Below are 14,217 nucleotides of genomic sequence, written 5' to 3' on the forward strand. Positions count from 1 at the left end.
GGATGACCTTCCCGGCTAACCCCGGGATTGTTGTGTGGGGATGAAATAACCACGCACTCCTCCGTGAAGAGGCTACCAGGTGCTGGGTAGGTGAGAAGGAATAGCGCTGAGAAACCGGTTCCCTTTAGGACCTGCCCGTCTCTCCCTTTGGCAACCTCAGTTATTTTCTAGAGTCTGTGGTGTGTCCCTTGCCGGCGTCCGTGCTTTTGCCTTCAATTGTGCTTCAGAAGAACGACTTTCCGTAGAGTTGCTCGTCGGGACTTGCCAGACTCAAAGATGGCAGCCTCCGTGCGGACGCTGGCAGTGGGTATGTGGTTTCCCCCCTAAGCTGACGGGGAGGGGGGCGGTGTGCTGCAGAAGAGATTCTTCCTTGCAGCTGGGCTCGCTTTCGTGATGCAAACTGGCGCTTGCAAGGGCCCTGAAAAGCAGGAGCCTCTTTAGATTTCACCTGACCCCAGGGCACGGTCTCCATTCTTTGCAAACTGCCCTTGTTCCATTGTCCTTGTCAAATTTGGGTTGCTAGGATCAGAGGATGGAGAAAGAAATTAGAGTTGCCAACCTCCAGGTGGGAGCTGGAGATCTCCTGGAATTGCATCTGGTCTCCAAGACACAGAAATGAGTTCCCCCGGGAGAAAATGACTGTTTTGGAAGGTGGAGTCTATGGAGTTATACTCAGTTGAGGATTAGGGTTGCCAAGTCCAATTCAAGAAATATCTGGGGACTTTGGGGTTGGAGCCAGGAGCAAAGTTGCGAGAAGCATCATTGAACTCCAAAAGGAATTCTGGCCATCACATTTAAAGGGACCGCACACCTTTTACACCTGGAAACAATGAAGAACAGGGGCACCTTCTTTGGGGGCTCATAGAATTTGATCCCCTAATCCAATCCTTTTGAAACTCGGCGGGTGTTTTGAGGAGAGACACCAGATGCGATGCTGCAAATTTGGTGCTTCTACCTCAGAAAACAGCTGCCCCAGATAACTGTGGATCAGTTCTCCACTATACCCTATGGGAATCGGTCTTCATGGGGAATAATAGAGTTCCCAGCAGACCTTTCCCTCCTCCCCCCCGCCCCCACTTTCTGATGACCCTGAAGCAGGGGGAGGGGCTCCAAGCCGGATTCCCTGCCCCCACCTGGGGATTGGCAACCCTAGCTGAGGCCCCTCTCCACCCTCCTCTGGATCGACCCTCCAAATCTCCAGGAATTCCGCAGCTGAAAGCTGGCAACTCCAGGCTGGGGTTATCTTCTCTCGCATGTACAGCCAACCACAGTGTGTGGACATGAAAGCACATTCCCTTCCTGTACATTGCAAAAGCTGGAATACATGCTGAGTTCTTCAGGTGGGTCACTATATTTGAATTCCGGTGGCACCATTAAGAACAGCAATGTTTAATTCTGAGTATGAGCTTTCCTGTGCATGCGCATGTGTTCAGAATTATTAATCATGGCAGGGGATGCTAATTTAATTAGTGAAGCATAAACAATAGGAGAGGGGGGCTGAGGGACCAGAAGGGGGTACGTCTGGTAGATTTAGGGTTGCCAGTCCCCAGGTGGGGGCAGGAGATCCCTGGGTTTATTTATTTATTTAGGATTTATATCCCGCCCTTCCCACAAGTGGCTCAGGGCGGCTCCCAACAATTAGTCAAACATAAAATTAAACAATATTTAAATATATAAACAGTTAAACATTTAAAACAGTTAAAACCTTAAAAACCAGTAAACATTCCAAAATATATATATATATAAAACAGGAGTCTGGCAAGCTACATTGAGTTCTCATCTCAGCTAGGTGTAAGCTAGCCGGAAGAGGGTCGTCTTACAGGCCCTGCGGAACTGAACAAGGTCCCGCAGGGCCCTCACCTCCTCTGGCAGCTGATTCCACCATGTAGGGGCCATAACAGAGAAGGCCCTATCCCTGGAGGATTTTAGGCGGTTTTAGAGGCCCTCCCCCCACTTCAGGGTCATCGGAAAGCAGGGGGGCAGGTGGAATGTCTGCTGGGGACTCCATTATTCTCCGTTGAGACCGATTCCTATATAGGGCATAATGGGAAATTGATCCACAGGTATCTGGGGCTCTGGAGGGAGGGGTCTGTTTTTTGAGGAAGAGGCACCAAATTTTCAGCATAGCATCCGGTGCCTCTCCTCAAAACACCGTCCAAGTTTCAAAAAGATTGGACCAGGGGGTCCGATTCTGTGAGCCCCAAAAGAAGGTGCCCCTGTCCTTCACTATTTCCAATGAAGGGAAGGCATTGAAAAGGTGTGCAGTCCCTTTAAATGTGAAGAACAAAACTCCCGTTGTTTATCACACCCTTGCTCCTGGCTCTGCCCCCAAAGACCCCAGCTATTTCTTGAACTGAACCTGGCGACCCTAGGACATACCTTCTCCTGACCCCTACCTAGTTACGCCCCTGACGTGGGGGTCTCATTCTTTAGTTCACAGATAGCTGACAAAGGGAAATTTGACCTTTGAAAGCTGATATCTGGAAAATCTTGTTGCTTTCTAAGGTGCTACTGAACTTGAATTTAGGTCTTCTGCACCTGCAGAATAACACACCTGCCCTCTGAAAGATATCATGTGTTCACTTTTGTACTCTGTGGTATAGTTGCGCCTGTGTGGATTTCTAGATCTCTCGGAAGCATTCTTTTGCCTTTCCCTTTGATAAAGAAACGTTTTGCATGCCTTTTGTCAAAGTTATCTGCCTTTTGCCCTAGACAGAGCAGCATTTGACTAATAAGCGGCTCTCTAGGTTGTAGCTACCTTTTAAATAAAAATAGATCTTTCCCCCCATCTTGGTGCAGTGAATGGTTCTACTATTGTAGAGAGTTGCAGAGAAGCCGGGACTCCAGCATAGGAAGCAATAAACAGAAGCAAAAGAGGGACTGTTCAAAGTCTCCACTTTTGGCAAACTTTGCGCCCGGTTTCTGTTCCAACAAAATGTTTGGTGATTAATCACCCACTGTTGCGAACTGCACAGCTGGTGGATTTCTGGAAATAGACCAGATCCTCTTGGAGAAATTGTTTGAGGTCCAAATAAGATTTCCTGCCTCTCTTTTTTGGGGCAGATGCAGGAGTTGGGTAGGAGCTGTGGCTCAGGGGCAGAGCCTCTGCTTGGCGTGCAGAAGGTCCCAGGTTCAATCTCCGTCATCTTCAGTTTAAAAGGACCAGGCAGGAGGTGGTGGGAAAGACCTCAGACCCTGGAGAGCACCTGCCAGTCAGCATAGACAAGACTGACTTTGATGGACCAATGGTCTCATTCAGTAGAAGGCAGCTTCATATGTATACATGTTTCCAATTGCATTTGTACATTAAAGGTCAAGGTAGTCCCCTGTGCAAGCACAAGTCATTTATGACTCTGGGGAGATTTTGCTTTCACAACGTTTTCACGGCAAGCTTTTTACGGGCTGGTTTGCCATCGCCTTCCCCTGTCATCTACACTTTCCCCCCAGCAAGCTGGGTACTCATTTGACCCACCTCGGAAGGATGGAAGGCTGAGTCCACCTTCAGTTGGCTATCTGAACCCAACTCCTGCCAGGATCGAACTCAAGTCGTGAGCAGAGCTTGGACTGCAACACTGCAATGTACCACTCTGTGCCACGGGGCTCTAGTACATTTGTACATTAGCACGTCGCTAACTGTGGGGATTTGCACATCATTAACTATGGAGATTTTTTTTCTAGAACAGCATCATGAAGCATGCTATTTGTCCTTTCAATCCATTTCCTAATAATCCCAGAATCTGAGTTTGCCTTTTTGAAATTCTTGTTTCCAATTGCTGCAGCCGTGCTCGGCTGAGGTCTTCAGAGAACTTCAACCAAGGCCCCACGATCTCTTTCCTGAGGACTTTCGCACTCAGTTCTGCCACATCTGGGACAGGCGTCCTTTGGGCTTTCCCTACACACATCACTCAGTTCGTAGCAGTAGCTGTCCTCATTTTAACCCAGACTTGCTAGCAAAAGAGTAATTAACAGACATTTATTACCTCATTCTCCAATTCTGACATGTTACTGTTTTATTGGTTTCCCACACAAATGCTATCCAGACCAAATCCAGAGCTAGTTTGGAGTAGTGGTTAAGTGTGTGGACTTTTATCTGGGAGAACCGGGTTTGATTCCCCACTCCTCCACTTGCACCTGCTGGAATGGCCTTGGGTCAGCCATAGCTCTCTTATCTGGGAGAACCGGGTTTGATTCCCCACTCCTCCACTTGCGGCTGCTGGAATGGTCTTGGGTCACCCATCACTATCGCAGGAGTTGTCCTTGAAAGGGCAGCTGCTGTGAGAGCTCTCTCAGCCCCACCCACCTCACAGGGTGTCTATTGTGGGGGGGAGAAGATATAGGAGATAGTAAGCTGCTCTGAGTCTGATTCAGAGAGAAGGGCAGGGTATAAATCTTCAGTAGTTTTCTTCTTTTTCTTCTTCTTATTCCTTCTTTTTTGCTATTGGATTCTAACTTTATACCACTTTGCATTCTAAAAAAGAACCTAAGATCTGTTTTTATATAGAACATCCAGCTGGGACAGCAGAATAGTAAAACTTGATATAAACGGAATAGGCAGCTGTCCATCTTATCAAACAGATTACCATCTAAAGATCACTATAGCACTTGAAATGTTTTGATATTTTTTATGATTTTGTGCCTTAGTGTGTTTGTATATTTCATGTATGTACATGAACATGTAAGCCAGCCTGAGCCTGCATTGACGGGGCGGGCGGGATATAAATCAAACAAACAAATAAATAACCCCCTGCCCACTAGCCGTAAGTAGCTTTGCTCCCTGTACCCCATTCCATTGTCTGATGAAGATTGATCCAAGTGGGCAGCCGTGATGGTCTGAAGTAGTTGAACAAAGCGGGAGTCAAGTTGTACCTTTATGTTAACTTGGAACAAACACCTCCCCAGGACTGAACAGGGATATTGGCTTTTTTATCTCATTACATTTGCTAAACCCATAGTATAGCTATACATCCATAGTATTCCAATGTATTTCTCTTTTATAATAGTGTATCAGAATAATGTTTTATGTTGACATGCTCAAATAAGGGATGTTGGCTATTTATCCCATTACATATACTTAACCCATTTTCATTTTAGGTATTCTTGTATGTTTTCTAATGGCAGACTAGAATGAGGTTTGCAATGTATAGATCGATGGTGATAAGTAAATTAGGTGGACTACAACTAGGAAATACACATCCTTTTGTGATTCACCTAGATTGACAGAAACACCGATTGGCGGAGGACTTTATTACCTTTGATGGCTATCCAGACCAAATGGCCAAGCCACGCTGTATGATCAATCAACAAACTACTTATATTTCAGCCCACAATACCTGATCCCCTTGTCTGATGAAGAGAGCACACGAAAGCTGATGTTCTGAATAAAACTTGGTTGGTCTTAAAGGTCCAACTTGACTCCTGCTTTGTCTGATGAAGTGTGTGTGCAGAGGAAATCTTACATTCTGAATGAAACTTTGTCTGTCTTTGTTCGACTGCTTCAGACCAACACAGCTGCCCATCTGGATCTACCCCGTTCTGTCTGTTGGCCTAGTGATGCTTTCTCCCTCTTGACGGACTTTTCTAGCTAGCTTATTAGTATTTGGTTTAATCATTCTCTGCTAATTAGCATCAGCGTCATTAGCAGTCTGAGCAGCTCCTCGAATCCCTGCTCAGATTAATTTCCCTTTCCATTGGGCTGGGGGGAGAGTTTGGATTCTTCCTCCCCTCTCTTCCCATTTTTGGAAGCAGTTTCCCGGTTTTGGTGTTTCTTTCCAATTCTGCTTTGGCCTTACCCATTCGCGGCTCCTTCTCCGTGACCTTTCTGGCCCCCTTCAAAGGGATTCGCCACATTTTGTCATGGTGGCTGTTGGGAATGGAAGGGGGGGACAAAATGAACGGTGTGGGCACTCTACTGGGGAAGCTAATGAGCAGCGCATCTTGCAGCGCTAATTGAGAAAAGCTTTCAGCCTGCCTTTCGAAGGGGGCCCTGGGGACGGATGAAACACATACCCCCTGCCCGTGTTTTTAATGAAGGACTAAGAACAAAGGATCAGCTTTGCACCGGAGTATTCTTGGGAATAGGGTTGGAATACTATGCTATCGTGTTCTGTGAAGCTTCGTTCGAGTGCTGGCCCACTCCAGTGGCACCTTGAAGACCAACGGAGTTTCCTGTGCTTCTTTGGGCTGCATCTGGAAAAGTAGAACAAAGCAGGAGTCAAGTGGCACCTTTAAGACCAAAGAAATTTTATTCCGAATGGAAGCTTTTGTGTGCCAGAAGCGCACTTCGTCAGACAATAGTATGGAACGGCAAGCATATATTTAGGACTGCTTGCTATTCCATACATTTGTCTGATGAAGGGTGCTTCTAGTGCACGGAAGCTTCCCTTCTGAATAAAACTTTGTTGGTCTCAGGGCCTTTTTTTGAGCAGGAACGCACAGAAATGCAGTTCCGGCTAGCTTGGCAGCAGGGGGTGTGGCCTAATATGCAAATGAGCTCCTGCTGGGCCTTTTTCTACCCCAAAAGCCATGGTTGGTCTTAAAGCTGCCACTTGACTCTTGCTTTGTTCTACCGCTTCAGACCAACACGGCTGCCCATCTGGATCTATCTGGGAAAGCGTGAATGCACACGAAAGTTTATAGCTTGAATACAATTTATAAGCAGCTTCAAGAGGAGATTAGATAAACATCTGGAGCAGAGGTCCATCAATGGCTATTGGACACAAGGTATAGATGGAACTCTCTGCCTGGGGCGGTGGTGCTCTGTATTCTTGGTGCTTGGGGGGGGGCACAGTGGGAGGGCTTCTAGTGTCCTGGCCTCACTGGTGGACCTCCTGATGGCGCCTGGTTTTTTTGGCCACTGTGTGACACAGAGTGTTGGATTGGATAGGCCATTGACTTGATCCAACATGGCTTCTCTTATGTTCTTATGTCTGGGGCAGTGATGCTCTGTATTCTTGGTGCTTTGGGGGGGGGGCACAGTGTGAGGGCTTCTAGTGTCCTGGCCCCACTGATAGACCTGCTGATGGCACCTGGGTTTTTTTGGCCGCTGTGTGACACAGCGTGTTGGACTGGATGGGCTATTGGCCTGATCCAACGTGGCTTCTCTTACGTTCTTCTGTCTGGGGCAGTGGCGCTCTGCCTTTCTGATGCTTGGGGGGCTAGAGTGGGAGGGCTTCTGGAGTTCTGGCCCTTCTGGTGGACCTCCTGGTGGCCCATGCGTTTTGGCCACTGTGTGACACAGAATGTTGGACTGGGTGGGCCACTGGCCTGATCCAACATGGCTTCTCATACGCAGGCCGAATCATAGTTCTTCTTTGTGCATTTGTCACTTTCATTATTTTATGAGGCTTCATTTGGGCCCCAACAAGGTTTTCAATATGTTTGTAATAAACCCGTGTGCTTTTGTCTGTAGCTCTTGATGTTTTTAACTTGTGGCCCTTTACTAGAACTCTGATCTTCCTTTGGAGATCTCCAGCTACCCCCTGGAGGCTGGCAACCGCGGGATTTCCTCTGTTGCTTTGCAAATGGCTTTGAGTCGTCTTTAACCTGAAACGTAGAAACCTCTTCCGCCGTATTTAGCATTTTAGCACATTAGCAAATGTGGTAACATCCGACATTTTACAGTGTGCTTAACAGCTGGGGCGGAGGCGCATGAAAGTGGAGGGGGGGGGATTCCCTGCTAAGATTTATTGTCTGTGTATTACTCGGGAGTTTGTGGCTTTGTGACGGAGTCTCTTGAGACGTGGGGTGGGGGGTGGGGGGGACCCATTTAAGCCTGCCTAACGCCACCTTTGCAGAATAAGATCTTTCCACTGAACAATCCATAGCATTTTACTTCACAAAAAAATTAATTATAAATGGTACAAATTGCACCAGTGATATAGGGCTGCCAATCTCCTGGTGGAGACGAGTTTTCCTGGAGAAAAAACAGCTGTTTTGGAGATGCTGGCCTGGCCAGCATCTAGCTGGCAAGGTTGTTGTGAGAAAATTTCTGAAAATGAAATTTCTGCAAATGTGAAGTTTTTAAATTTTAACTGTTAGAATTTTATATTATTTTTGTCGCGTATGAACCCATGAAGCTGCCTTCTGCTGAATCAGACCCTCTTTGGTCCATCAAAGTCAGTCTTGTCTACTCAGACTGGCAGCGGCTCTCCAGGGTCTCAAGCTGAGGTTTTTCACGCATGCTTGCCTGGACTTATTTTTAGTTGGAGATGCCGGGGATTGAACCTGGGACCTTCTGCTTACCAAGCAGATGCTCTACCACTGAGCCACCGTCCCTCCCAAAATCAGTATTGTCTGCTCAGACTGGCAGCAGCTCTTCAGAGCCTCAAGCTGAGGTTTTTCACACTTATTTGCCTGGACCCATTTTTAGTTGGAGATGCCGGGGATTGAACCCGGGGCCTTCTGCTTACCAAGCAGATGCTCTACCACTGAGCCACCGTCCCTCCCTTGCAAACCACCCTGAGCCTGCTTGCAGGGAGGGCAGGATGTAAATAAAAGAAAATAAATAAAACGGAGGCAGGGAAACACAATTTTGAGATAGAAATAAATAAGCGAAAAAAATGCGAACTGTTTGGAATGACCGGTGTGGCAAAGGGATTATTCTAACTGACCCAGTGTGGTGTAGTGGCAAAGACTACTGTGCAGGAGTCTTTCGTTCAAATCCCCACTTGTGTAGAAGTTGGTGGGGTAACTTTGGGCCAGTCATACGCTTTTAGCCTAACCTACCTCACATGATTGTTGTGAGGCTATAACAGAGGAGAGAAGAATGACACGAATCCAGGGCCAGTGCGTGGGAGTAGGCAAAGTAGACAGTCGTCTAGGGCGCCACCTGGCCTAAGGGGCACCACTGGGTGCCCCCTCCCTTACGCATGACTCTGTCTCCTGACCACTGTCCCCTTGTCCTCTCCCATCACCAAGCTGCTCTCAACAAAGCCAAGCCACCCCCCTCTCCCCGATGTGTGGCTTGGCCTCCCACCTCATCCTCTCCCGCCACCCTCTTTCCTAATGTTGCCGGCAAACACTTATTCTCACAATTTTTTTATAACATCACATTTAAAAAAAAAATTAAAAATCAGTAAATTAAAAATGTGAAAAGTTTCAAGTTTGGCGCTCTTCGGTTTCCCTATATTTTTTAATAATGGGGGTGGGGGAGCGCGCTAGTGGGTGATTCACCTAGGGTGCCAGAAAGCCCAGCACCGGCCCTGCGTGAATCGCTTTGGGTCCCTGTTTGGGGGAAAGGTGGGGGAAGGAAAGGAAAGGCCCCCTGTGCAAGCACCGGTCGTTTCCAACTCTGGGGTGACGTTGCTTTCACAGCGTTTTCACGGCAGACTTTTGACGGGTTGGTTTGCCATTGCCTTCCCCAGTCATCTACGCTTTCTCCCCAGCAAGGATGGAAGGCTGAGTCAACCTCGAGCCGGCTACCTGAAAACCCAGTTTTCACCAGGGATCAAACTCAGGTCGTGAGCAGAGCTTAGGATTGCAGTACTGCAGCTTTACAACTCTGCGCCACAGGGCTCTTATATATGCTAGGAAAGGAAAGGTCCCCTGTGCAAACACAATCGTTTCTGACTCTGGGGTGACGTTGCTTTCACAGTGTTTTCACAGCAGACTTTTTATGGGGTGGTTTGCCATGGCCTTCCCCAGTCATCTCCGCTTTCCCCCCAGCAAGCTGGGGACTCCTTTGACCGACCTCGGAAGGATGGAAGGCTGAGTCAGCCTTGGGCCGCCTACCTGAACCAGCTTTCGCTGGGATCGAACTCAGGTCGTGAGCAGAGAGTTCAGATCACAGTACTGCAGTTCTGCGGCTTTACCACTCTGCGCCACGGGGCTAAATCCAATATCCCGGTTTCCATTTCTCTTCCCAGGGCTTCTTTCCCGCCTGCAAGCAGCTGCCCCGAAAGTGCGGACGTTGTCCGTTTCCCATCCTTCGACCCAGAAGTCCCCGGGCCGTTTGTGGAAACTGGGCCGCTTGAACCACATAGCCGTCGCGGTGCCCGATTTGGAGAAGGCCAAGTTTTTGTACAAGGAGGTGTTAGGAGCCAGTGTGAGTGAGACTGTGCCTCTTCCCGAACATGGCGTCTACACGGTGTTCGTGGATCTGGGGAACGCCAAGCTGGAGTTATTGTACCCGCTGGGAGACCACAGTCCAGTGGCCAGCTTTTTGCAGAAGAACAAAGCCGGAGGCCTCCACCATATCTGCATCGAGGTATTCCATCTTCCACATTCTGTTTTTTTTTTTCCTTTAAAAGCTTCTTTCTCCCGTTTTGAAACCGCACAGCTCGCTTCCCGGAAAAGCAAACACAAGTCATAGGTCGTCTAGAACGTTCACGGGTGCCTTTTGGAATCCCAAAATAACATCGTATGCATGTATCATCTTAAAAAGTCAAGTTTCCACCCCTTGTAGGGTTGCCAGGTCTCCTGTAGTTGCTGGCGGGGGATGTGGGGTTTGGAGGCCCTCCCTCCGCTTCAGGGTCGTCAGAAAGCGGGGGGGAGGGGAGGGAAATGTCTGCTGGGATCTCTCTTATTCCCTATGGAGATTTATTCCCATAGAAAATCAAGGAGAATTGATCCGTGAGTATCTGGGGCTCTGGGGGGGCTGTTTTTGGGGGTAGAGGCACCAAATTTTCAGTATAGCATCTAGTGCCTCTCCCCAAAATACCCTCCAAGTTTCAAAAAGATTGAACCAGGGGGTCCAATTCTATGAGCCCCAAAAGAAGGTGCCCCTATCCTTCATGATTTCCTGTGGAAGGAAGGCATTGAAAAGGTGTGCCGTCCCTTTAAATGTGACGGCCAGAACTCCCTTTGGAGTTCAATTATGCTTGTCACAGCCTTGATCTTGGCTCCACCCCTAATGCCTCCTGGCTCCACCCCCAAAGTCTCCTGGCTCCACCCCCAAAGTCCCCAGATATTTCTTGAATTGCACTTGGCAACCCTAGTGGTCACACTGTGACTTGGGAGCCACACGTGACCCTTTCACACATCTTGTGCAGCTCTCGAAGTCCCCACCACCCCATCGGTTGTCTTGGAGAAGGCCTTTCTCTCTTTAAATCACTTCTCCAAGCCAAGCCAGCCAGCAGCTTGGAGAATGCATGTAAAGTTAAAGTTGCTTTCTTTCCACCTCCATTCCCTCCACCCCCCATCTATTTCCCTCCCTCCCTCCCTTCCTCCCCTCCTTCCCCCAGCCACAATGGGGATTTGAACCTGAGTCTCTTCAGGGTCTTCTTCCGCCACTCTGTCCTCTCCACCACGCTGGCTCTCAGTGGTTCTGCCATGTTTCTAAGGGGAAAAACCCCCCCTGTTCTAAACGCACAATTTAGCCCATTTCTCTTTCCAGGTTGACAACATTAAAGACGCCATAGCCAACCTGAAGGAGAAGCAAATCCGGGTGTTGAGCGATGAGGCTAAAATAGGCGCCCACGGGAAACCGGTCGTTTTCCTGCACCCGAAAGACTGCGGTGGAGTCCTTGTTGAACTGGAAGAGGCCTGAGTGCGAATCCTGGCTGCGGGACCCGGAAATGAACAGCCACCTGATGGGAGCCATGGCTCAAATTCTGGGGGTGCGTTTAAAAATCAGAACTCTTAATGAAGCGGTTGGTGAAGGGTTTCACTGTCGTGCGAATGGCCGTGAGAGAGAAAATCAACTTGAGTGACTGTTTGGGGATGTCTCCGCTTCTCCCTGTTCCTGTTTTGCCAGTTGAATCGACCCAAATTATCTTTTTTTTGTTTTTCAGGTGGCTTGGGAATGCATAGCTGCCCTGCATCTAGAGTGTATGCTAAGGTTTCCCTATTCGCCTGGGCATAATTTTGAATCCACTTTGTAGATTTCTTGATCATCCTACTGTAATTTTGCTCTACATTAGCACAGGGCTTTTTTTGTAGCAGGAGCTCCTTTGCATATTAGGCCACACCTCCCTGATGTAGCCCATCCTCCTGGAGCTTACAGCAGGCCCTGTACTAAGAGCCCTGTAAGCTCTTGGAGGATTGGCTACATCAGAGGGGTGTGGCCTAATATGCAAAGGAGTTCCTGCTGCAAACAAAGCCCTGCATTTGCAAACCAGAAAGCGGCGGTTTTCCAGCATCACCATTCCAAGGGTTGGCATTGACTGATTCCCTCAATTGGCCTACTCACTAACAGGATCCGCATTCTGGGATTGCTAAGCAACTCTTCTTGACGGCTGTCAATAAGCCCCATCTTTGCAAGTTGCCATTTTTGGTTCCTAATCAGAAATGTGCGAAGATAAAACGGGGGGAATCAGAAGGAAGCGACATTTCATTTCCAACGTTGGATAGCCAAGTGCCTCATGTACACGAGTGTACGTATTCTTAATGGTTTCCAATTATTTTTAATTGCCCAGAAGCTCGTGGTCCCTTTTGACTAGTTTTAACAGAGCACGACTTGTGAGGCAAAAAATGTGTATTTTTGCGCTCGAGAGAGCTGCTGCGACCTGCCGCTTTCGTATGTCAAATTTGAATTTTTCTGCGAAATTTTTAAACCTTGGTATCGGTGTCGCACAGTCAATCTGTTTTCCTGCAGTCCTTTATTAAAACGGTGGCAGAGGTTTCGAAGTCAGGAATCCCTGCCTCGGATTTCATTGTTACAGATACTCTCATAGAACCTTGACCTTGGACCAGGGGCTCACATCCTTTTTGTGGACTTTTGGAATCCTGACACAGCATCGTGGACACAGCAACAAAATGGCTGCCACAGGAGATGGAGTCACCCATAAAATGTCAGAGAGTGAGGTTATGTATAACTAGTTTGGTGTAGCGGTTAAGTGTGCAGACTCTTATCTGGGAGAACCAGGTTTGATTCCTCACTCCTCCACTTGCACCTGCTAGCATGGCCTTGGGTCAGCCATAGCTCTGGCAGAGGTTGTCCTTGAAAGGGCAGCTGCTGGGAGAGCCCTCTCCAGCCCCACCCACCTCACAGGGTGTCTGTTGTGGGGGAGGAAGGGAAAGGAGATTGTGAGCCGCTCTGAGACTCTTTGGAGTGGAGGGTGGGATATAAATCCAATATCTTCATCTACCTCACAGGGTGTCTGTTGTGGGGGAGGAAGGGAAAGGAGATTGTGAGCCGCTCTGAGACTCTTTGGAGTGGAGGGCGGGATATAAATCCAATATCTTCATCTACCTCACAGGGTGTCTGTTGTGGGGGAGGAAGGTAAAGGAGATTGTGAGCCGCTCTGAGACTCTTTGGAGTGGAGGGTGGGATATAAATCCAATATCTTCATCTACCTCACAGGGTGTCTGTTGTGGGGGAGGAAGGGAAAGGAGATTGTGAGCCGCTCTGAGACTCTTTGGAGTGGAGGGTGGGATATAAATCCAATATCTTCATCTACCTCACAGGGTGTCTGTTGTGGGGGAGGAAGGGAAAGGAGATTGTGAGCCGCTCTGAGACTCTTTGGAGTGGAGGGCGGGATATAAATCCAATATCTTCTTCAATATAAATCCAATAACTAGGCTTGCCAATCCCCAGGTCCCAGTGTAGGGTTGCCAAGTCCAATTCATGAAATATCTGGGGACTCTGGGGGTGGAGCCAGGAGACTTTGTGGGTGAAGCCAGGAGGCATTGGGGATGGAGCCAGGAACAAGGGTGTGACAAGCAGAATTGAACTCCAAAGTGAGTTCTGGCCATCACATTTAAAGGGACAGCACACCTTTTAAATGCCTTCCCTCCACTGGAAATAATGAAGGATCGGGGCACCTTTTTTTGAGGCTCACAGAATTGGACTCCCTGGTCCAATCCTTTTGAAACTTGGAGAGCATTTTGGGGAGAAGCACTGGATGTTATGCTGCAAATATGGTGCCTCTACCTCAAACAACAGCCCTCCCAGAGCCCCAGTTACCCGCAGATCAATTCTTCATTAACCCCTATGGGAATGGGTCTCCATAGGGAACAGTGGAGTGCCCAGCAGATCTTTCCCTCTGCTGACCCTGAAGCAGGGGGAGGGCCTCCAAACCGGGGGATCCCCTGCCCCCACCTGGGGATTGGCAACCCTATTCCAGCTGGGGTTCTGCTGCTTTCCTGGGCTCCTTCCTGCTCCCAGTCAGCTGGCCGGAGGGGGGAAGCCCTGCCCCCAAAGCATGTGCCTTTCCACCTCCGGAGGCTTCAGACTCTGCTGGGCAAGGCTTCCTCTTGGGATGGGGTGTCTGTGTCTTTAAGGCTGAAGGAGGGTGGTGGGGAGCAGGCAGAACAACATGGCTGCTCCCAGTGGCTGTG

General features: G+C 48.7%; 2 protein-coding genes across 2 annotated transcripts in view; both read left to right on the forward strand.

Annotated features, from left to right (window-relative positions):
- Positions 1–226: 226 nt before the first annotated feature.
- Positions 227–12,602, forward strand: MCEE (methylmalonyl-CoA epimerase). Its single transcript, XM_060259901.1, has 3 exons — positions 227–307; positions 9,864–10,204; positions 11,333–12,602. The coding sequence occupies exons 1-3, from the start codon at positions 277–279 to the stop codon at positions 11,483–11,485; spliced, it is 525 nt and encodes a 174-aa protein (XP_060115884.1). The 5' UTR covers positions 227–276; the 3' UTR covers positions 11,486–12,602.
- The window catches only part of APBA2 (amyloid beta precursor protein binding family A member 2), a 166,520-nt gene continuing 162,375 nt past the window's right edge, over positions 10,073–14,217 (forward strand). The window contains 1 exon segment of the mRNA XM_060259899.1: positions 10,073–10,204. The gene's annotated coding sequence lies outside the window, so the exon portion shown is untranslated.

The sequence above is a fragment of the Heteronotia binoei genome, chromosome 19 (genome assembly GCF_032191835.1).
Source record: "Heteronotia binoei isolate CCM8104 ecotype False Entrance Well chromosome 19, APGP_CSIRO_Hbin_v1, whole genome shotgun sequence".
Lineage (NCBI taxonomy): Eukaryota > Metazoa > Chordata > Lepidosauria > Squamata > Gekkonidae > Heteronotia > Heteronotia binoei.

Bases quoted from the DNA above. Each gene is read 5' to 3' on its own strand.
- MCEE (XM_060259901.1), top strand. From the start codon at position 277: ATGGCAGCCTCCGTGCGGACGCTGGCAGTGG. The intron at 308-9,863 runs GTATGTGGTTTC...TTCTCTTCCCAG, and splicing joins CGTGCGGACGCTGGCAGTGG to GGCTTCTTTCCCGCCTGCAA. The intron at 10,205-11,332 runs GTATTCCATCTT...TTCTCTTTCCAG, and splicing joins TCCACCATATCTGCATCGAG to GTTGACAACATTAAAGACGC.